Source organism: Chiloscyllium punctatum, chromosome 4 (assembly GCF_047496795.1).
Source record: "Chiloscyllium punctatum isolate Juve2018m chromosome 4, sChiPun1.3, whole genome shotgun sequence".
Classification (NCBI taxonomy): Eukaryota; Metazoa; Chordata; class Chondrichthyes; order Orectolobiformes; family Hemiscylliidae; genus Chiloscyllium; species Chiloscyllium punctatum.
Genome location: NC_092742.1, coordinates 18,535,185 through 18,558,393, shown reverse-complemented (window position 1 = coordinate 18,558,393; position 23,209 = coordinate 18,535,185). Strand labels below are relative to the sequence as shown.

At 41.8% G+C, this 23,209-nt stretch overlaps 1 protein-coding gene across 3 annotated transcripts in view; it reads right to left on the bottom strand.

Annotated features, from left to right (window-relative positions):
* LOC140476100 (activator of 90 kDa heat shock protein ATPase homolog 1-like) overlaps nucleotides 1–22,878 on the bottom strand; it is a 38,789-nt gene extending 15,911 nt beyond the window's left edge. The window contains exons 1-7 of one of the 3 annotated variants that reach the window (XM_072568172.1): nucleotides 22,724–22,878; nucleotides 22,419–22,516; nucleotides 10,111–10,301; nucleotides 8,617–8,699; nucleotides 6,246–6,363; nucleotides 3,964–4,052; nucleotides 580–708 (exon numbers count right to left, since the gene is read on the bottom strand). In XM_072568172.1, the coding sequence (XP_072424273.1) occupies nucleotides 580–708; nucleotides 3,964–4,052; nucleotides 6,246–6,363; nucleotides 8,617–8,699; nucleotides 10,111–10,301; nucleotides 22,419–22,516; nucleotides 22,724–22,867 (852 nt within the window). In that variant the 5' untranslated portion in view covers nucleotides 22,868–22,878. Of the gene's footprint in view, nucleotides 1–579; nucleotides 709–3,963; nucleotides 4,053–6,245; nucleotides 6,364–8,616; nucleotides 8,700–10,110; nucleotides 10,302–18,918; nucleotides 18,999–22,418 lie in introns of all 3 variants that reach the window. The other 2 variants (XM_072568173.1, XM_072568176.1) reach the window with 2 other exon arrangements.
* Nucleotides 22,879–23,209: the final 331 nt, after the last annotated feature.

The window sequence follows — 23,209 nt, the reverse complement described above, 5'->3', positions numbered from 1 at the left end:
TCCTGGAGGCATGGCACTCATCCACAGATTCAATCAATAAGCACAATCGACCTGGACCCAATATACCGGCCACTGCAGTGGACAGCTGGAACTGACAACTGGAAGCGGCAGAGACAAACCACGAGAAATGCCGGAGGAAACATCACAGAAGCGCTTCACAGGAGGCTCCCAAGCACTGAGGATGTCACCTAGACAGGGGACGAAACGTCTGCAACACAAATTCCCAGCTCGGTGAACAGAACCACAACAAATTTAAGGGAGCTCAGAAGTAAAAAAAAAATCAGTTCTGACATCAGAAAAGCACCTCATGCAATGAGTCATTAGAATTTAGAATCCACTTTTACACAGTAACAGCCTTCCAAAAATATATTTGAAAGAAGAAAATAAAGAGCAGCAAGATTGTCTTGATTGATTTTTTGAAGTTAAAAAAAATTGGGGATAACTCAATGATGTTTCTGTTGCATGGCGTTTTTTGATTCTTCTGCCAAAAAAAAGAGACAAGACAGCAGCTCCTAAATCTTGACATACTTCTCCATTACAAGGTGTACTACAGCAACAAACATACTGTTTCATACTTGCCTCTTGTGTAATGAAGATTCTGTACAATTCTTCTGGTGATGTCATAAAGTAGTCCTTTAAGTTAAACTTACAGGTTGGAATCTTGACCCCAACTGATGTAAGCTGACTGGGTAAGTGCCCCACAGCAACCTGAAAAAGTAATTCATGTAAAGTATAGCACAATGACAGATGAAGTAGTACAAGCTTCCAAGAGCAAGGTGAAACAGTGGATTATGAAGTCACCAATTAGTGACCAACATGAACAGCTAAATTCATTATTGAAGTCTTCAACAAACTGAAGATCAAACAAACCCAACCTTAGATTGCATTAACCTTGGACTATGGTTTTTAACATGAGACAAAAATTATGTCGCCTTTCAGCTCTAGTAGGGAAATGAGAGCTTGACTTTTTAAAGCTCTATTGCCTACTTTAGGTGAATTAGTGCCATACTGCATGCATTTTTAAAAAAAATGCCAAAGCTTATTTGCTATTGACAGCGATTTTTTTCAAAAACCATATCAGTAGTGGGATTTAAGAAAGGTGGCAAGGAAAAGCCAGGGAACTATAGACCAGTAAGCCGGACATCGGCAGTGGGGAAGTTGTTGAAGGGAATCCTGAGGGACAGGATGTACATATATTTGGAAAGGCAAGGACTGATTAGGGATAGTCAACATGGCTTTGTGCGTGGGAAATTATGTCTCATGAACTTGATTGAGTTCTTTGAAGTAACAAAGAGGATTGACGAGGGCAGAGTGGTAGATGTGATCTATATGGACTTCAGTAAGGCATGTGACAAGTTCCTCATGGGAGACTGGTTAGCAAAGTTGAGCTCATGGAGTACAGAGAGAACTAACCATTTGGATACAGAACTGGCTCAAAGATTGAAGACAGAGGGTGGTGGAGGAGGGTTGCTTTTCAAACTTCAAGTCTGTGACCAGTGGTGTACCACAAGGATCGCTGTTGGGTCCACTGCTTTTCATCATTTATGTTCACATCCAAATCACTGACATAAGAGGTAGAGTTAGTAAGTTTACAGAGGACACCAAAATTGGAGGTGTAGTGGACAGTGAAGAAGGATACCTTGGATTACAACAGGATCATGATCAGATGGGCCAATGGGCTGAGAAATGGCAGGTGGAGTTTAACTTAGACAAATACAAGGTGCTGCATTTTGGAAAAGCAAATTAAAGCAGGACTTATACAATTACAAAGGTCCTGGTAAATGCTGCTGAACAAAGATCTTGGAGTGGAAGTTCATAGCTCCTTGAAAGTGGAGTTGGAGGGAGATAGAATAGTGAAGGTGTTTCATGTGCTTTCTTTTATTGATCAGAGCACTGGAAGGGGTCCAGAACTAGAGGGCATAGGTTTAGAGTGTAAGGGAAAAGGTACAAAAAGGGACATATGGGGCAACCTTTTCCACACAGAGGGTGGTGCGTGTCTCGAATGAGCTATCAGAGGAAGTGGTGGAGGCTGGTACAATTACAGCATTTAAAAGGCATCAGGATGGGTAGAATGAATAGTAAGGGTTTAGAGGGATATGGGCAGAGTGCTGGCAAATGGCACTATGTTAGGTTAGGATATCTGGTCAGCATGGACGAGTTGAACCAAAGGGTAGATTTCCAAGCTGTACACTTCTGACTGAAAATTCAATACTTGAGCACCCAGCATCAGATCAACCTTTAGGAGATTTCCATTATGCACATCTAACGTTTGTAGGCGCTGAATAAAAAAGGTTGCTGCCAAGTGAACAGCTGAAAACTTACTAAGAACTGATTAATGCAAACCCGAAACAGAAAAGTAGTCTTGATTTTGTTAAAAAAAGTGTGCTCACGTATCATTTAGAAGTTTAAGCTGTTTCAGACCTTTTTTGGAGTGAATAGGGGTGTTGGGAGAAGAATGATTTAAATGCTATTTTAACAATTAATGTTCAAGAATTTAATTCCACAACACATGAAAAGGTTTCAGATGCCATAAGTCTAAAATATCCATTAACCATGAGCGACTTAGTTGGAAAAACAACACACCAGTGGATTCTATACATCACTTGGATAGTTTAATCTGGACGCGAGAGATGATGCATTTGAAGTCAAATGCAAGACTATGAAGTAAAAGGCTGGACCCTTAGGAGCACTGATATACAAAAGGAATTTGGAGTGCAAGTCAGTAGGACCCTGAACACGGCAACACAAATAGATAAAGTGCTAATGATGTATGGCACGCTTGCCTTCATTGGTTGGAAAATTGAGTCAAAAGAATTGCTAAGTCAAGCTGCAGCTGCATAAAACTTGAATCAGGCAATATTTGGACTATAGTGGGCAGTTCTGGTCACCACACTATAGAAGGACATGGAGGCTTTGGAGAGCGTGCAGATGAGACTTACCAGGATATTACCTAGGTTGGAGTGTATTAGCTATAAGGAGAGGTTGGCCTAACCTGAATTGTTTGGTTTTGCTTGAAGAATTGAAGGCCGTGAGGAACTCGATAGAAGTACATAAAATTATGCAAGGCACGGATAGGCTGGATAAGTCAGTGTTCCCCCCACCCCCAAAGTATAAGGGCCGTAGATTTAAAGTGGGAGGGAGAAAATTCAAATGGAAAAACCAAAATAATCACAGATGCTGGAAATCAGGGGAGGCAATAGCTTAGTGGTATTATTGCTGAACTGTTAATCCAGAGACCCAGATAATGTTTTGGGGACCTGGACCTGCCATGACAAAGTGGAATTTGAATTCAATTAACATCTGAAATTAAGGGTCTAACGATGACCATGAATCTATTGTTGATCGTCAGAAAAATACAACTGGTTCACTAATGTGTTTTAGGGAAGGAAGCTACCAACTGTAGCTGGTCTGCCCTACATGTGACTCCAGACCCAAAGCAATGTGGTTGATCTTTAACTGCCCTCTGGACAATTAAGGATGGGCAATAAATGCTGACTTGGCCAACAACGCTCTCATCCCATACATGAATATTCTTTAAAAATCAGAAACATTAAAATAGAAATTACTGGAAAAATTCAGCAGGTCTGGCATCTTCTGCAGACAGAAAATCAGTTAATGTTTTGGGCCCATCAATTTCTATTTTTGTGGAAGTTTAAGAGAAGGAAAAAGTTCATTTTTAAAAATACACAGAGGTGATGGATGCCTGCAACACACTGACAGGGGAGGTACAAGATGATATGACTGCAAACAGGCAGAAAACAGAGGGATATAGGCCATGTGCAGGTAGGTGGGGTTATTTTAGATTGGCATCATGGTTGGCAGAGATATAGTGGGCCAAAGGCACTTTTCCTGTGTTGTACTGTTTTATGGTCTATTAGGACACAGACAGAAAAATGCTTTAAAAAAAAAACAACAACCGTCAGGTATGATTTGAAGAGCAATACACTTAAAATACTTTTTAACCTTTGTCTGTAGATCAACCTTGGGCTTCGATTTTGATGGTTCTTTTTGAACTCCATTAACCGTTGGCAAGATCATTCCCTGAGTAAATTCTGAAATAAAATCCAAAAGCAATAGTGAATTCTAGTGTATGAACAGAACAAACTTTATATAGAGCCCATCAGTCCTTTCAATTGTAAACCTAATCGTTGGACAGTAGGATACTTGATAGCCTAATTTGCAAACTCTTACATAAAGCAGTGATCTTTATGATCAGAAAATCCATTTGATGATGGTAGAGGACAAAATAAACATTGGTATAACACTAGAAGGATTGCTTTGGTACACTTCAAAACAAGCATTATTGGATTTTTACATTTTCACCTGAGGACAGATACTCCTCTTAGAGCCTTTGTTCGGTATTTCACCTGAAAGATGAACCACCAATACAGTAAATCTTTGGTAGTGCACTTTAGTGCCAGCCTCAAGATTGTGCTCCAGGCTCTGGGAAAAAAAAAATCACAGGATTCCTACGGTGTGGAAACAGGCCATTTGGCCCATCAGGTCAATACCAACTCTCTGAAGAGCATAGCACCCAGACCACACCTCCCACTCCCAACCCCATCCATGCAATTTCCATGCCTAACCCACTTAAGCCTACATACCCATGGACACTATGGGTAATTTAGCATGGCCATTCTTGGGTTGGTGGAGCTCCAATAACAAGCAGCTTGTCAAGCTGCTGCTTAATTGATACTCCATTTACCACAATCACAGTGACAAAGTGGCATCATATCCCATCTATAAGATGTCCTTAGTAACCCATTCAAGGTCTTTGAACAGCACCTTCCAACATGTGCATCTATCACAGAGAAGAACAAAGGCAGCAGATGCACAGGGACATCACCTGCAAATTCCCCTTCAAGTCACAAAACCTCCTGTGCATAAGTTGTGGGGTCAGAATTCTGGAATTACTGACACAGGACTGCAGGGGTTCAGGCATCACTAAGGGCAATTTGGAATGGACAACAAATGCTGGCCTAGCCAAAGATTCCCACATCCCACGAATGAATAAAAGAAACACTATCCCCCAAATATGGAATTCAAAAATCCTCAGCTTTAATAACTAATGGCTTAACTTCTCACTACTTGTCGAGCTGAAGCATGTCACACAACTCAGTTCCAATCATCTCTTTATATTCTATACTTCTTGACCTACAATTATGTAGCCGTCTACTATTTCAGTCCTCAAATTTGTTGCTAAACCATTTGGTACCATCTTCCATGAAGTACTTTCAAAAATTAACTCTTTATGCTGCCTCTTAGACAATCTCAGGGTTGAGAATGATTGATTTTTCACTCCAGTTCTATGGATTGAGATGACTAACAAGTCCAACATGAAATGCATAGATTCTTCCACATATTGTGTAGCTTGTGCTTGAAAAGGTTTGATAAGTGATTTGGAGGTTTGTGTAGTCTCTGCAACATCACTAAAGCATTTCACTGTCTTCTTGGGGATCTCCTGTCATAACTGAAGACTTATTATATGTTGCATTCATCACTACGGATACAATCTTCATCTGAAATCCTGGGGGGGGGGGGGTCAGTTGTTTTTCAGAATAAATATTTTCAGTGAAATTTTTAAAAATTACCTAACAGCAGACGGATGTGAATAGTAAGAGCGCGAAGACACAATTGACACCTGTCAGTGCTGGGCCACACTGCTAAGTCAGTCTGACTGACATGGTTCAAGTGGGTGTGCAGTTGGGTCACCTGCTCGCACACCAAAATGACGCTCCACACTCCACAAGAAAGTTTCAGATTTCAAATAAAGGATTAGGTACCTATTCTAATCTTCTTGCACTCAAATGTTAGCCTAATACCACAGCCCTTATCTACAACAGCTTTACTATGGGGAAGGTGCAATAAGCACAGGATTCTGCCTGTGTTAATAAATACAAGTCTCTATAATAATGCTGAATATGGTGATTTCCAACCTCAATTCCACCCCCAACTTTAAAAAGTATGATTATATTTTGCAGTGGTGTTCTGTATCTGGTAGCAAGAGGCTCAGCAACTATAAAGGCAAAGAAAAAAAGTCACCACAGACCTAGATTTGAGTTAATTTCTAGAATTAAGCCAATGACAGCAGCTCAGGTGCAAAAATGTGCAAAAATGCTTTAAAATAGACAACTAAGGATGCAAGTGTTTAGTTGACATTTAGTGTGCTTCAAGGCTTGGTTAATTTGAACATTGATTATGGTTTTCCTGGTGAGCAAAGTTTTCCACGTTTACCCTACACTTACCTAATTTCAGTGTATCAATGTAATTGAGGAGAGCTTCCCTGATCTTCTTCACGCCTTCATTTTTCATTAAGGCCAATAGTATGGTGTCAGGCTCATCTTTTGCAAGCCCAACAGTAACCTGGAAAACAAAATTCAAACATATATTCACTAAGTCTTCCAATCATAAACAGGAGTCCAAAAGCAGGGAAAGACAATTCTTTTAGAATCACATTGTGTGACAACTCCTTGCAAGTACCTTTTCCTGCATTATTACCACAAATTTCAATCTGTCACAGCATAAATATACTGTTGATGAAATGCAGTAGAGAACATTAAAGATTGCACCATGAAATTTTTTTTTTGCTCACCTAAAAATAAAGCCAAATTCCACAAAACCAGATACCAACAACTTAATCAGGCAACAAAAAAAAAAGACGCTGCAGATATAGATGTTCAAATGAAAAAGTAAAATCAACAGATATTTGACCAAAGCAAAAAAAGCTAACGTCTATCTTTGAACTTTAATTCTAGATTCACGCATATACAGAGATGCAATCATTTGACCCAACTGAGCCAGTTAATAAAAAGTCTAACTATACTAATGCCATTGACGCAGTGTTGGAAGCTATGGCAATGCTAATTATTAAATACTACTGAAGTTGAGAGATTTTCCAGACCCCACCATCCTCAATGGATGAAACATTCTCAACCATCCTCTTAGCCTTCTATTGCTTCAAGTAATCTATGCCCTTGATTATTGACCCTTCTACTAATGGACAAAGTGTCTTCCTATCTGCGCTTCTCAATCTTATATACTGCGATTTGTTCCTCTCAAACAAAACAATCCCAATCTCTCCACCTTTCCTCCCTCCGGTCCTTGCAGCATCCTGACAGGTCCCGTTTGCATCCCCTTTAGTGCAAACATATTTTTATTGTGACCAGAACTACACACCTGACCCATCTGTCACCTTAACCAGTGTTTTAAAAACATTCTCAGCATAACCTCCCAGCTATAGAATTCTACAGCTCAACTAAAGGCATATATCCCATATACTTTACTACCATATCCATTGCCCTGCTACCTTCAGGCTTCTGTGGCTTGGCATATCAAAGTCCCTCTGATCTTTAATACTTTCCAAGGTTCTACCATTCATAGTGCAGTAGCATACTCTGTCAGCTCTGCAAGTACATTACCTCATCTTTGAGGGGAATTCCAATTGTCATTGCCCTGCCCAAGTGACTAGCCCATGATATCCTCCTGTAGTTTATGGCTATCCTCCTCATATTTAACTCACTGCCAATTTTAATGTCAGTCATGAAATTCTTGACCATAATCCCAACAGTCAAGTCCAAATCAATAACAGACACTATAAACAAGGGCACCAGCACTGAGCCATAGCTACTGGAAACGGATTTCCAATTCCAGAAACATCCCTTTCCCATCATTCTCCACTTCCCACCTCGGCCAATTTTGATTTCAATGTGCCACTTGCTTTGGACACCAGTGACTCTTCCTTACTTGAGCAGTCTGTCATAACAGACTTTTATCACCAGCCTTGCTAAAGTCTAAGGAGAACTTCTTTAGCCAGAATGGTGAATTTGTGGAATTCAGTGCCACAGGCAGCTGTATATTTAAAGACGGGAGATAGACAGTTTGAGTATCAAGGGGATCATGGGTTGTGAGAAGGCAGGAAAATGGAGTTGAAAAACCTATCGATCATGATTGGATGGCAGAGCAGATGCGTTGGGCTGAATGGCCTAATTTCTATTCCAATGTCTTCTGGTCATGCAGACTATAAATACATTATCCAGAACAACATATTAATTGACTTAAAACAGATTGATATTGAAAACAAAATATGAAAAATGATTAAAGCAGCAATCAGCCTCTACAAGCTTGGTGCTACACTTGCAAGGCAGAAACAAATCCTTTTCAAAATATTAATTAATATTTCAAGACTCAGTCTCTTTTGGTGTACATCTTGAATGTTATTTGTAGGTCATTTTAAATGTAAACTACATGACAAAACTGGTTGCACTCAGAAGATACCTATTAATAAAATAAACAATTAAGAGTTTCTCACTCTAGTTTGATGAGTAACAGTTTGCTTCACAGAACAACACAGGTTCAACTTGCAACTTGGGTTCCAATTTTGACTGTCCCAGCCTCTGTTTAGATGAAGAATAAATAGTACAAAGGAGACAGACAGTCACTTTTTTTAAAAGCAGCACTGGAAGAAGCCTGGAACAATTCTCATTTAAGCAAAGCAAAGCAAAACTAAAAAAAAATGGTAGACCCAAAACAAAAGTGGCTCATTTGACAGTGACTCATGCTTCCTCTGAAGAGCAGTTCAATTTAGTCTAGCATACAAACAATTACATAAAAACTTACGTCTACATCATCAATATCATTTTCATCCGAGAGGTTTGGTATCTCCACAGTTCCTTTATATTTAATTCCAGTTTTTGAAGTTCCTATAATAATAAAAAAAATAGTTAATGATATTCCCACCTGTATCACTATCAAGCCCAGCAGGCGAGGGGAGGGGAAATAAAGTGAAGGAAACTTAACCAGGTTTTTAACTATTTGACACCAATAAATGTAATTAAGGTGAAAACACCACCACCACCCTCCCATTTTGCCAATTTGAAAGTATTTCTATTTCTCCTCAAAGTTTCGTACTGTATAAGCTTCATACTTCTTGAAACAAAAACTCCAATATAATGAAGGTAATTAGCTAAATATCTTGTTTACATACACAAGAAACATGGACATCAGAAGCCGCTTTCAGTGCAGTGAGAAACTGGAAGTGTAACTTGCAAACCTGGTATAGAAATAGCAATACAGGCCACAAAAAGACCACAGTCTGCACTTTTTTGAATAAAATTAACTATACTGGAAAGCCTCATCTTCAAGAGAAATTTTAAAATCCATTGTACTTTGGTGATTTTAACTTAATATTCAAATTCAAAAGATTGACTCATTCATTTTGCCATCCTCTTACATCATGCTTTAGTGAAATTTTGTATAACTGAACTGATCACCTTTTCCTATTCATGGACTGGTTTCTAAAGGGTAATCTGTTGTTAATTGAAACTTCACCATCAGTCTTGGTCACCTGTCACTTTGCATACTCCCTCTTCATTTTCTAAACTAACTGTCAGCAACAGCGTCATTTATTACTGAATACTATCCAACAGACATCATTAGTACTTTTGCACAGGCAGACTGCACTGAAATCACAGCCTTTGCTGCCAACTGGTCAGCTTACAAACGTTAGGAGATGCAGGACCATCCCCAATATAAGCAATACCATGTTTGGTGGCAATGGTTATAAACAGCTTTAAAATAATTTAAACTCTGATGCAATTTTAGCTATTAGAAGACAGCAACTATTTTTGTTACGACAATTTAACTAAAATCAAAGAAACAGTGCACCAGCACTAGGAAACAATTCAGTTTTGGACATGTAGGGGCAGTATCAAGCTTAAAATTGTCCCCTATAACATGTGTGTTTTTACTGGAAGAAATGGGCCTGCAACATACATTCATTCATCCCTCTACACAAGGCTTTTTGCCAAGATACTGTTCCATAGATTCTGGTCATCTAATGACATTATGAAGGCATGGCTAGAGTCACATTACCATAGGTAAAGTTGTGTCTTCATTTAATGGAAATGGGTGTGAATATTAAGTTATTGATGAGTGAAATGGATGCTGGCTGTTTTCTATCCTTTCAAAAGGGTAATGCAATATTCTCATCACTGCCACAAACAACATTAGTTAACAGGCAAGACTCAAAACCTTTCTGAACTGTATTACCACACTACACTTTATAAATGGGATCAATCGCTTTGGTAAAAAAAAGGTTTTTGTTTTACTCACCTATCCATGACATGTGGATGTTCCACTCAAAGAAGAAAATCAGTTTTCCTTTTCTGTTATTAATTGAAGCTTCACCATCCGTCTTGGTCACCTCTGTCACTTTGCATACGCCCTCATCATTTTCTACACTGACTGCCAGCAACAGTGACTTAAGCTTATCTATGGACCAATTCGACGCATCTCTTTCTGTCCTGTCAATGAATTTGAATGTCAATTTTATTATGAACAAGTTAATGACTCAAATAGATCACAAGCTTTAACAGCACATGCTAGCTTTGAAGCTATCAATTTTAACCAAGTGCAATGTTTTCTAAATAAATGCGATACATTACTCTACATAAATTTCAAGTACAGAAAGTAGACATTTGACATCCTGGAAGACCTTAATCTATCAGATTATACAAATTGTTTGTTTGGGGCTGTCATAAAACTTAAGGTCATGTGTTTATGATTTTATAAGCACTATAGCTCAAGCCAGTGAAAATTTTACAGATGTGAAAATGGCACAATTGAGTCAAAGATATAGCTGTGTTTTAAGTTGGTTTAGTTTAATTAACTTAAAAAAACTGTGGTCTTACCAGACCATACAGTTGCTCTCTCATTAAAGAGGTTAAGGGTCACATGCCTCAGGTGAGGGAGAGGTAGAGTAGAAAAGCTGGTTATAACCTCAGCTGGTACAGGACTTGAACCCACACAGTTGACATTACTATAAATTACAAACTAACTGTCCAATCCACTGGGCTAACTGACTCTAACAAGCAATGTATATTAGTTGTGTGTGGTTTTGTTTTGAGTTTCACATATTTGTAACTTATGCATTTGGCGGCATCTTGCATTGGTACTTTGCAATCAGTTTTAAACATTCAATCCAGTAATAAAGGCAATTCTGGAAAAACCAAAAAAAAACTCTATGCTCTCAGGGAAGTCACTTCAGTTTATTGTTAATGCTATAACGCATTGAGATGTACAGCATTGAAACAGGCCCTTCGGTCCAACCCATCCAGATATCCCAACCCAATCTAGTCCCACCTGCCAGTACCCGGCCCATATCCCTCCAAACGCTTCCTATTCATATACCCATCCAAATGCCTCTTAAAATGTTGCTATTGTACCAGCCTCCACCACTTCCTCTGGCAGCTCATTCCATACACGTATCACCTTCTGCATGAAAAAGTTGCCCCTTATGTATCTTTTATATCTTGCCCCTCTCACCCTAAACCTATGCCCTCTAGCTCTGGACTGCCCAACCTCAGGGAAAAGACAGACTTTGTCTATTTATCCTATCCATGCCCCTCAATTTTGTAAACTTCTATATAGGTCACCCTTCAGCCTCCAACCTCCAACGCTCCAGGGAAAACAGCCCCAGCCTGTTCAGCCTTTCCCTATAGCTCAAATCCTCCAACCCTGGCAACATCCTTCTGAACCCTGAAAGGGTTCGGAAAAGATTTACAACATCTTTCCGATAGGAAGGAGACGAGAATTGCATACAATATTCCAACGGTGGCCTAACCAGTGGCCTGTACAGCCGCAACATGACCTCCCAACTCTTGTACTCAATACTCTGACCAATAAAAGGAAAGCATACCAAAACACCTTCTTCACTATCCTATCTACCTGTGACTCCACTTTCAAGGAGCTATGAACCTACATTCCAAAGGTCTTTGTTCAGCAACACTCCCTAGGACCTTATTAAGAAACACTGGGAGTTCACATTTCATACTAACCAAACATAAATGACTTCATTGGTTCCACATTATTGCCAGTGAACAGCAACATTGACAAGTTGATATAACAAAATATAACAGGTTGATATGGCAGAAGTGGTGATTTAAAAAAATGACTAGCAGATCAAAGAATGAATCACAAGAGTGTAGAAGTAATGTCACTTAAGATGACCATTACTTCTAAAGAAACATAGCATAAATTTGGCATACACCATTCAGCTAATCGGAGACTGATCATACCCAGTGCATGCACTACCAAGCCAATTTGAGTTCAGGATCTTTCTGATCATGCACAATGATTAGTGTCAAGCAGGAAGTTCATGAGCAGAGAATCTTAGAAGTTTGGTGCACAAGAAAAGAACATAGTTCAGAAGGAGAACTTCAGTCAACTGATGAGGTAAAAGACAGACCAGTGTTACAAGCTGGTATCCAGAGGTGGATCAACTAAAGAACAGATTTTATGAAACATCACATACTTGCACTTATCGCAAGCTTAGATCAAGAAATTTGTGAAAACATTTAGAAGATCCATTTCAGATCTTGAAACTTCTCAATTCAGTGTACAATTACAGCTTACTTTTGGGTGTACCCCAAACTCTTGACAGTAGCAGCGTGTACATTCTGCAAGATACACTTCAGCCATACGGCTCCCTTGACATTTACTTTCTAAACACAGGACCTATACCACCTAGAAAGGCAAAAGGTAGCAGATACATGGGAACACCATTAACTACAAATTCAAACTCCAAAGTGCACATAATTCTGACTTGGCAGTGTCTTGCCTTTCCTTGGCTGTCGCTGGAAGAAACTCCCCACCTAAAAGCATCGTGGGTGTATGTATCTGCATCCAAAGAGCTACAGTTCACTACTAACCTCAAGTGCAATTAATGATGAATACCCAGACACGCAAATGCCATGAATGATTTTTTTTTAAAACAAGAAAATGGAAGCATGTTTATGCATTAAAAATGCAACTTCTATGTGGTGCTACAAGCAAAGCATTGTTTAACTCAGCTTTGTTAGTATTTCAGTAAACCTTCATCCATTCAGGATGGGAGATTCCACTTCCCTCTTTAAACTTTTCCTTCTGCTTCTTCAATGTAGGCTGAATTAACTGGCTTGATCTTAAAATCCTCACGCGCAGTGTATCAACTTACTTCAATCATAATCAGAATCATATTGCCACAAGAACCAAAGCTCTTCAGGTCAAATACACATGAGACCTAATGTAAGAATGCAAAATTTCTAATGAAAATAATTCATATTGTAGGAAGAAAGTTGCTGATAGTTACATGCAAGCTTGAACTGAAAGAGAGCATAGAACTATCCACAAAGACAATATCTATCCTGGTCAGGTTATTGGCTTCGCACAATGCAGAGTGAATAATCTGCCCATCACACAAAAAAAAACAGCCTTCCTTCCACTGACTCCAGCTACACTCCCTTCTGCCTCAGGAAGGCATCTAACATAATCAGAGACCCCTCCCATCCCTGTTCAATCAGACCGAAGATACAAAAAAGTTTTAAAACACATACCCACAGATTCAAGAACAGCTTCTTCCCCACTGTTAAGAGTTATGAATGAACGTCTCATATTAAGAGTTAAATTTTTCTGAATTTTCAACACAATATTCTGCACTTTATTACCCTGATGTACTTAAAGTTTGATTTGACTGGATAGCACAACATAACAATATTTTTCACTATCTTAGTACGTGTGACAACAATAAATCAAATCAATCTACAGGTCAAAAGGCTGCTACTTTTGGATCTGAAAGCTGCCTGGTCCACCTCAAGTTACCCGAGAAAGGCAGGAACCCAAATTGAAACAAAAAAAAATCATATTACTGCCAGATCACAAAGGATGTTCTGCTTAGCGCACACAGCTGAGCAATGGTGTGCATATATTGATGTGATGCCAGGTACACTTGACATTAATCAGATCAAACAGCACATTCCTTCAGATTATACTCAACCAGTTTATGCAAACTGCATGGTAGACTGTTTAGCTAAGTTAGATGACATGGATCCAGGGAAAGCTAGCAAACTGGATACAAAATTGGCTTAATGGTAGGAGACAGAGGGTTGTGGTAGAGTGTTGCTTTTCAGACTGGAAGTCTGTGACCAGCATTGTTCTGCAGGGATTGATGCTGGTTCCACTGTTGCGCCATTTACATAAACAATTTGGATTAGAATATAGGAAGTATGGTTAGCAAGTTTGCAGATGACACCAAAAATGGTGGCAGCGTAGTGGACAGCGACCAAGGTTAGGAAGGGTACAATGCGATCTTGGTCAGCTTGTGGAAGAATGGTAGATGGAGTTTATTTATCTAAATTAAGGCAGGACATACACAGTTAAGGCAGAGCACTGGTGAGTGCTATGAAACAGCAAGACCGAGGGGTTCAAACACGTAGCACAATGTAGACAGAGCAGAGGTGGTGTTTGGCACACTTTCCTTCATTGCTCAGGCCATTGAGTATAGGAGTTGAGACACATGTGGCTGTACAGGACATTGGAGAGGCCACTTTTGGCCTACAGCATATAAATCTATTCCCCCTTCTATAAGACGACGACGATTAAATTGGAAAAGGTACAGAAATTATTTAAAGATGTTACTGAGTTTGAGTTACAAGGAGGGGCTGGACAGGCTGGAACATTTCCCCCTGGAGGGTAGGAGATTGAGGGGTGACCTTTTGGATTTATAGAATCGTGAGGGCCATAGTTAAGGTGAATAGCAAAGGCCTTTTCCCTCAGGTCGTGAAATCCAAAAATAGGGAGCATAGGTTAAAGGAGAGAGGAGAAAGACTTAAAAAGGAACCTGAGGGACAACATTTTCACAGAGATGGGTTTGTATGGAATGAACTGCCAGACGAAGTGGCAGGCACAGGTACAGTTGCAACATTTAAAAAAAACCTGAACAGGTACAGGAGTAGAACATGGGCCAAAACACAGGAAATGGGATTAGTTTAGTTTGGGAAACCTGATTGCCATAGACAAGTTGGACCAAAGGACCTGTTTATGTGCTGTATGACTAATTGGACAGCACTTTCAGAATAACCTTGAGAATGCCAACAGCACACTGAATATTTCCAATTGGGAATAATCAGTGGGGTTTCATAACATGGTCTATTTAGATTTGCAAGGAGTGATATATTTAATATACAAATGTTCTTTGCAAACAGAAATAATACATTCAAACCTTAAGGAACCTGTACTGCCCTTGAGGATCTGAAACCCGAATACAGGCTGAAGTAACTAGTTTTCAGGAACAACCACTTAACAGATGTTCTTAATTTAAGCGGCAATAAAAAGGATTCTCAATGTAAATAATATGGCAAAATGGTTGTGGTTCTGTTCGCCAAGCCGGGAATTTAAATTGAAGACGTTTCGTCCCCTGTCTAGGTGACATCCTCAGTGCTTGGGAGCCTCCTGTGAAGCGCTTCGTGATGTTTCCTCCAGCATTTACAGTGGTTGGAATCTGCCGCTTCCGGTTGTCAGTTCCAGCTGTTTGTTGCAGTGGTCAGTATATTGGGTCCAGGTTGATGTGCTTATTGATTGAATCTGTGGATGAGTGCCATGCCTCTAGGAATTCCCTGGCTGTTCTCTGTTTGGCTTGTCCTGTGTTAGTAGGTGTTGTCCCAGTCGAATTCATGTTGCTTGTCATCTGTGTGTGGCTACGAAGGATAGCTGGTTGTGTCGTTTTATGGCTAGTTGGCGTTGGCAAAGATTAGAACAAACAGTCTTACCGCAAATTCAACCCAAACTCTGGGTCAGATATGTGGATGACACCTTTGTAATCATTAAAAACACAGAAATAGAGAACACACACACCAGATCATCAACACCACACTCAGGAATCCGATTCACGAGAGAGGAAGAAAAGGACAACCAACTCCCATTCCTAGATGTGATGGCACAAAGAACACTGAACGGAGAATTCACCACAAAGGTATACAGGAAAGCCACACACACACAGACCAAAGTCCTAAACTATGAAAGCAACCACCCCAAAACACACAAAAGAAGTTGCATCAAGGCACTGTTCAAAAGGGCCACAACACATTGCAGTACACCAGAACTGCAAAAAGAGGAAGAAGAACACCTATACAATGTATTCGCCAAAAACTGATACCCTCGCAATTTCATCAACAGATTGCCTAAGGGAAAGACAACGGAATGAGGACATGCCACAACCCAAAGGACTAGCCACACTACCATACATCAAAAACATTTCCAAACTGACAGCCAGACTACTGCGACCACATAACAGCACACAAACCAACAGTCACGCTCAGACAACAACTCACCAGAACGAAGGACCCGATACCCAGCATGAGCAAAACCATTGTAGTGTACAAAATCCCATGTAAGGACTGCACAAAACACTACATCAGACAAACAGGAAGACAGCTAACTGTCCGCGTCCATGAACACCAACGAGCCATGAGACAACACGACCAGCTATCCTTAGTAGCCACACACACAGATGACAAGCAACATGAATTCGACTGGGACAACACTTCTATTATAGGACAAGCCAAACAGAGAACAGCCAGGCAATTCCTAGAGGCATGGCACTCACCCACAGATTCAATCAACAAGCACATCGACCTGGACCCAATATACCGGCCACTGCAACGGACAGCTGGAACTGACAACCGGAAGCGGCAGATTCAAAGCACTACAAATGCGGGAGGAAACATCACAGAAGCGCTTCACAGGAGGCTCCCAAGCACTGAGGATGTCACCTAGACGGGGGAAACGAAACGTCTGCAACACAAATTCCCGGCTCGGCGAACAGAACCACAACAACGAGCACCCGAGCTACAAATCTTCTCACAAACTTTGAATGGCAAAATGGCTTCTCGGCTGCAAATTGACAATTCTGCTAAAAGCTGTATAAGAGGGCCCTGGCGGCAAGGGTGACCATGGCCGGGGACATGCTGGGTGCCGGGGGCCTGAGCTGGACGCTGCCGCAGGATATAGCGAGCAGGGCAGTAGACGTCCGGTACGTGGCCACCCCCATCTGACACCTTAAAACGGGCGATGCTTGAACCCGATGTAGTGCACCAGTTGGAGGATGCTCAGGTGTGCGGTGGGATCCCATCTGCGCTCACCCCAGCCCGGATGGAATTTCACATTGGCCCCATGATCCCATACTTTCCACTGGAGCCTGTGCCCCACAAACTGAGCCGCCTCCAGAATTTTAATTTTGTCCCTTTTAAGAATGTAAAACGGCAGACCCTGTATCAAATGCTACTGCACACACTGTCCACCTCTTCTCCCTCATCCACCGTCCGGACACGCCTTGGCATGTCCATTTGCCACCGGGCGGTGGGGATCCCCAGTGCAGGGCTCTCTACGCGAGAGTCCTCCCCCTTTCTCTCGGGGATCTGGGGTGGAGGGTGCTGCACGCAGCGGTCCTTTGCAACCGCAGAGGTTCACGGACTCCCAGCCCAACTGCTTGTTCTGTGGCACCCGTGGACCACGTGTATATTGGGTGTGGGCATTTGCACTCCCTTTTTGATTTTCTCAAAAACCTCCTCTGCTTTCGGCAGACATACAAACATAAAAGAACAGGTCAGAATCTAATAATACTGCATGTGGTTAAAGATGCCCTCCAACGCATCTAGTCTACATCCTGCACCTCCGCCCTCAGACCTCACCCCTCCAACCGTAACAAGGACAGAACGCCCCTGGTGCTCACCTTCCACCCTTCACATAAACCAAACCATCCGCAGACTTTTCCACCACCTTCAAACAGACCCCACTAACAGGGATATATTTCCCTCCCCATCCCCTTCCGCGGAGACCATTCCCTCCATGACTACTTGGTCAGGTCTACGCCCCCCCCCCCCCCTACAACCCACCCTCCCCTGCCACCGCAGGAATTGCAAAACCTGTGCCCACACCACCTCCCTCACCTCCATCCAAGGCCCTAAAGGAGCCTTCCACATCCAAAGTTTTACCTGCACATTCACCAATATCATTTATTGTATCCGTTGCTCCCGATGCAGTCTCCTCTACATTGGCGAGACTGGACACCTCCTAGCAGAGCGCTTTAGGGAACATCTCCGGGACACCCGCACCAATCAACCACACCACCCTGTGGCCCAACATTTCAACTTCCCCTCCCACTCTGCCGAGGACACGGAGGTCCTGGGCCTCCTTCACTGCCGCTCCCTCACCACCTGACATCTGGAGGAAGAATGCCTCATCTTCCGCCTCGGAACACTTCAACCCCAAGGCATCAATGTGGACTTCAACAGTTTCCTCATTTCCCCTTCCCCACCTCACCCTAGTTCCAAACTTCCAGCTCAGCACGGTCCCTATGACTTATCCTACCTGCCTATCATCTTTTCCACCCATCCACTCCACCCTTCACCCCCCCCGACCTATCACCTTCATCCCCTCCCTCATTCACCTATTGCACTCTGCTTTCTCCACACCCCAGCCCTCTCACTTATCTCTCTACCCTTCAGGCTCTCTGCCCCTATTTCTGATGAAGGGCTTTTGCCCGAAACATCAATTTTACTGTTCCTCGGATGCTGCCTGAACGGTGTGCTTTTCCTGCACCACTCCAATCTAAACTCTGGTTTCCAGCATCTGCAGTCATTATTTTTACCTAACCTACAGCACATGGACTACAGTTCAAGGAGGTGCTCACCAGTGTCTCAAGGGTAATAAATGATGGCCAGTCACATTGACATCCTACAAGTCAAAAGAAAAGAAAAAAAATGTCTCGGGCAGTAGGATTCTGATTTATCAAATTCCTCATGCCTAATTTTCTGCCTTTTCCTCTGTCAATTCCTCTATTGATCAAATCTAATAGCTCAGCCTGAAAAATACACAAGGACTCTGTCTCCATAGTTCTACAGAAGGACTCTCAACCTTCATGAAATTTCTCCTTATCTCAGTCTGAAATTGGCACCCCTTTATCCTGAGATTATGCACAGTAATCTTAGATTTTCCTGTCAGGGAAACATCCATTCAGCACTTATTTACCAAACCCCTTTAGAATCTTAAAATGTTTCAATAAGATCACCTCTCATTCTTCTAAACACCAGTGAGTAGAGTACCAACCTGTTTAGTCTTTGATCAAAGCAATCCCTCCACATTGGGATCATCTTACTCAACCTTCTCTTAACTCCAACGGAAATGATCTTTAATTAAATAAAAAAAAAGGGACAAAACTGCTGACAGTATTCCACACGTGATTTCACCAACATTGGTACACTTTCAGTAACCTTTCACAATCATGCTCTTGAAATAAAGGGCCATCATTCTTTTAGCCTTCCTGATTATCTGCTTTACTTCTATGCTACCTTTCTGTTTCATGTACAAGTATCCTAAAGTTCCGGTGTGTTCAAAGTTTGTGTAAAGATTTGCAGCTTGGGTGCCTGTTAATCATGGTTGCAGGTACGTTCGCCGAGCTGGGAAGCTGATCTACCGATGTTTCATCTCTTGCCTAGATGACATCACCAGTGCTTTGGAGCCTCCTGTGAAGCACTGCTGTACTGTCTCTTCTGGAATTTATTTGTTCTGTTTCTGCTGCTGCCAGTTGCTCATTGTGGTGGCCAGTATATTGGGTCCAGGTCATTGCGCTTGTAGATTTAGAGTCCATGGGATGAGTGCCATGCTTCTAGGAATTCTCTGGTTATCCTCTGCTTAGCATGTCCTATGACTGTTGTGCTGTTCCAGTCAAATTTGTGGTCCCTGTCATCTGTGTACAGCTACTAGGGATAGCTGGTCATGGTGTTTAGTGGCTATTGGAGGTTAGTGGATGTGGATTGATAGTTATCTGCTCGTTTGCCCTATTGTGTGATTTCTGCAGTCTTTGAATGGAATCTTGAAAATTACTTTAGTCTTGCACTTGACGAGAAAGTTTAGTCTTTGATCAAAGACAATCCCTCCACATTGGGATCATCTTACGTGGCTGTCGGTTTAGGAGCAGTCATGAATGCCAGTGTTAAGAGAAGTCTGGCTATCAGCTCAGATGCTTTTTAAATAGAAGATAGCATGGAGTGAGTTAGGTCACGGCACATCCTTGTCATGTTGTTTATCTGTTAGGCACCTGCAGACAAAGTTGCGGGGATAACCGTTGTTGGCGAATACTCTGAAGGTGTTAGTCTTCCCTTCACAAGTTGGGAGCGCTGCAGTGTGTTGTAGCCCTTTCAAACAGGGTCCTATTGCAGCTTCTCGTGTGGCTGGGTGGTTGCTGTTGTAATTCAGGACCTGGTTGGTGTGTGGGACTTTCTTGTACACTCTTGTGGTACATCCACCATTCTGTGTTCTTCATACAATCACATCCAGGAATGGGAGTTGATTGTTGCTTTCCTCCTCCCCTGTAATTATGATCCCTGTGAGTATGATGTTGATGATCCAGTGTGTTCTTGATTTCTGTTCTCTTAATGTTAACAAAAATGTCATCTATGTATCTGATCCAGAGTTTGGTTTGGATTTGTGGTAGGGCTGTTTGTTCCAATCTTTGCACCACTGCTTCTGCTCGAAGCCCAGATATGGGTGAGCCCATAGGTGTGCCATTGATCTGTTCATACATTTAGTTGTTGAGTGTGAAGTGTCATCAAGCACAGGTCTAGTAGTTTCAGTATGCAGTCCTTGTTGATAGATTTCCTCTGTTATCTGTTCTGCCTGTCCAGGAGGTGGTTATTATCTCCCTGGCTAGAGTTTTGTCAATTGAAGTGAACAGTGCTGTTATATCAAATGCAACCATTGCTTCGTCTTATCTACGTTTACGTTCTTGATGTTGTCTCGGAATTCCTGCGAAGATTCTCCAATCACTGGGATTCATGACAGCCCGTAAACTAATAGCCATGCTCAGACAACTTAGGAGGATAAAAGACCCAATACTGATCATGTACAAGACTAATGTAATTTACAAGATTCTATGCAAAGACTGTGCGAAACAATCTACGGTATAGGGCAAACAGGCAGACAGCTAACAATCTGCATCCACAAACACCAGTCACGAAATACTACAACCAGCTGTCCCTAGTAGCCACACACGCATGACAGGGACCACAAATTCGACTGGGACAACGATCATAGGACAAGCTAAACAGAGGATAGCCAGAGAATTCTAAGAAGCACGGCACTCATCCCACAGACTATCCACAAGCACATTGACCTCAATTCAATATACTGACCACCTCGATGAACGACTAGAACCGGCAAATAGAAGCAGCAAAAATGGAATCAAATAAATTCCAGAAGATCAGTACAGCAGCGTTTCACAGGAATCTCCAAAGCTTGGAAGATGTCACCTAGACAGGGGGAAGAAATGTCTGCAAATCAACTTCGCTTTATGTTGCAGTTTTACGTAGTTTCTCTTCATTTAAATAATATCCTGTTCTCTAGCTCTCCCATTCAAAGTGAAAAATTCACATTTCCCACAATATATTCCATTTATCAATGTTTTGACCCTGACCTAATGGATAGTTTTCTAAACTTCTTGTAGTCTGCCCAAAACCTGACTTTCCACCTACTTTTGGTCTCTCCAGCAAACGTGGCTACAATACATTTGCTTCTTTCCTTTAAGTAACAATTCATATTGCAAACAATGTGATCCCAGCACTGATCCCTATAGAACTCCACACCAAAAAAAATCACTTTGCCCATTCACTATTTCCTGCATGTTAGACATTTTTTTATCCATGCCAATATTTTACTTCCAATACTGAGCTATTATTTTACAACCTCACCTTTTGTGAAGCATCTTGTCGACCTTCTCCAAATCCAATTACATCTCCTGGTTACCCTCTATTCACTCTGTTTGAGTCTTCCTTGAAAAATTCTATTAGTCAGATATAATTTCCCTTTCATGGAGTTATGCTGACTGCACTTCATTAGAATTTCCCAAGTGTTATACTATTACTTTCTTAATTGAATCAAACATTTTTCCAATATTAAGCTCAAGTTTGTTGAAGTTTTGACAAGTATTATTGAAAGTAGCTCAAACCCATGCAAAAACAAACCCTTTACTAGGGCTGTGGATGAAGTTTGCAGATAAGATGGGGGGGGGGGGGGAAGGAAAGGAGGATGAGTGTGGAAGCAAGGGATCGGGAAGAGAGAAATTTAGATCCCAACCTCACTCATGTTATATTTAAGCAAAATGATGGCACACAGCTCAGTAGGTTTTATATATAGAAAACATGAGGAGTTATCAAAACAATCCTTTGCAGACTACTGTTAAATCAAACAAAATAAACATTGTGCGACAAACTTTGCTATCTAAAGGTTTTACGACTGGTAAGGAGAAAACATGAAAATATGAAGGAATTAAACCAATACATACATTTTATACATACACACGCAAAGAATAGGGAGCAGGGGAAGGGGAGGGGGAAAAAAAGCAAAGAATAGGGAAGCAAGGAAACGAAAAAAGCGAAGAATAGGGAGCAGGGGAGGAATATGGAGCAAGGGAGAGAAGAGAGGGATAAATAGGGTGCGGGGGGAAGAAAAGGAAGACTAAAAATAGCAGAACAAGAGACAGATATGGAGCGAAGGAGGAACAAAGATAGAGCGAGATACACAGACAGAACAGGGGTTAACAGCATCCTTACCAATGCCAGTTATTGACATTAGTAGCATCGGCCCGCTCCTCCACGATCCAACGCGGGTCGCCCTGTCCCCACTTGGCCATAGTGACAAGTCGGAGCGGCTGGGAAAAAGGTGGCAAACGAGACAAATGAATTAACCCGGCGGCGGCGGCAAGGACTCGGAACACCGCGGCTGGGAAGAAGACCGGCGGATGGTATCGCGGCCAGATTCTGGGGGAAATAAGAATGAACGTCTGGTGTGTTCTTTTTGGGGGGGAGGGGAAAACGTTAAAAATGCGATATAATTAGCAAGGCCACAGGTTACACACCCTGCCCGCGGAGACTCTTCTTCCCCCAAAGTGTACCGCGAGCCGCTCTCCTCGAGTCTTTATCCGGTTGCCGTCAGAACATGCTAGAAAGCCGTGACGTCGACGGCGCCGGTTAGGTAGGCGGGGCCTGACTAACCCCTTCATCCGCACTGTAACGCTGCTGGCCAATGATCCTAACGTCACTTCCGCCCCGCAGTGCGCTTCACCACACTCCCGCTGTTGTATTATGCTGACGTGCATGGCAATGAGCATTCCCACGCTTATCCAACCCCTATCGTCATGACGCTGACGCACTCACTGCCATCCGCCCCTCTTAATTGACTCGACGCTCAAGCACTTCCGCCCCGCTGCCCTACATTCCCGTACCCACCGACCGTCGTCGTTCTATTGAATGCTCACTGAGGAGTTTTATTTACCCTTTTGAACGGCTAGGTGAAATAATATAAAAAATTTACTTTTGTTTGTTTGAAATTGTCTGATCTGTGA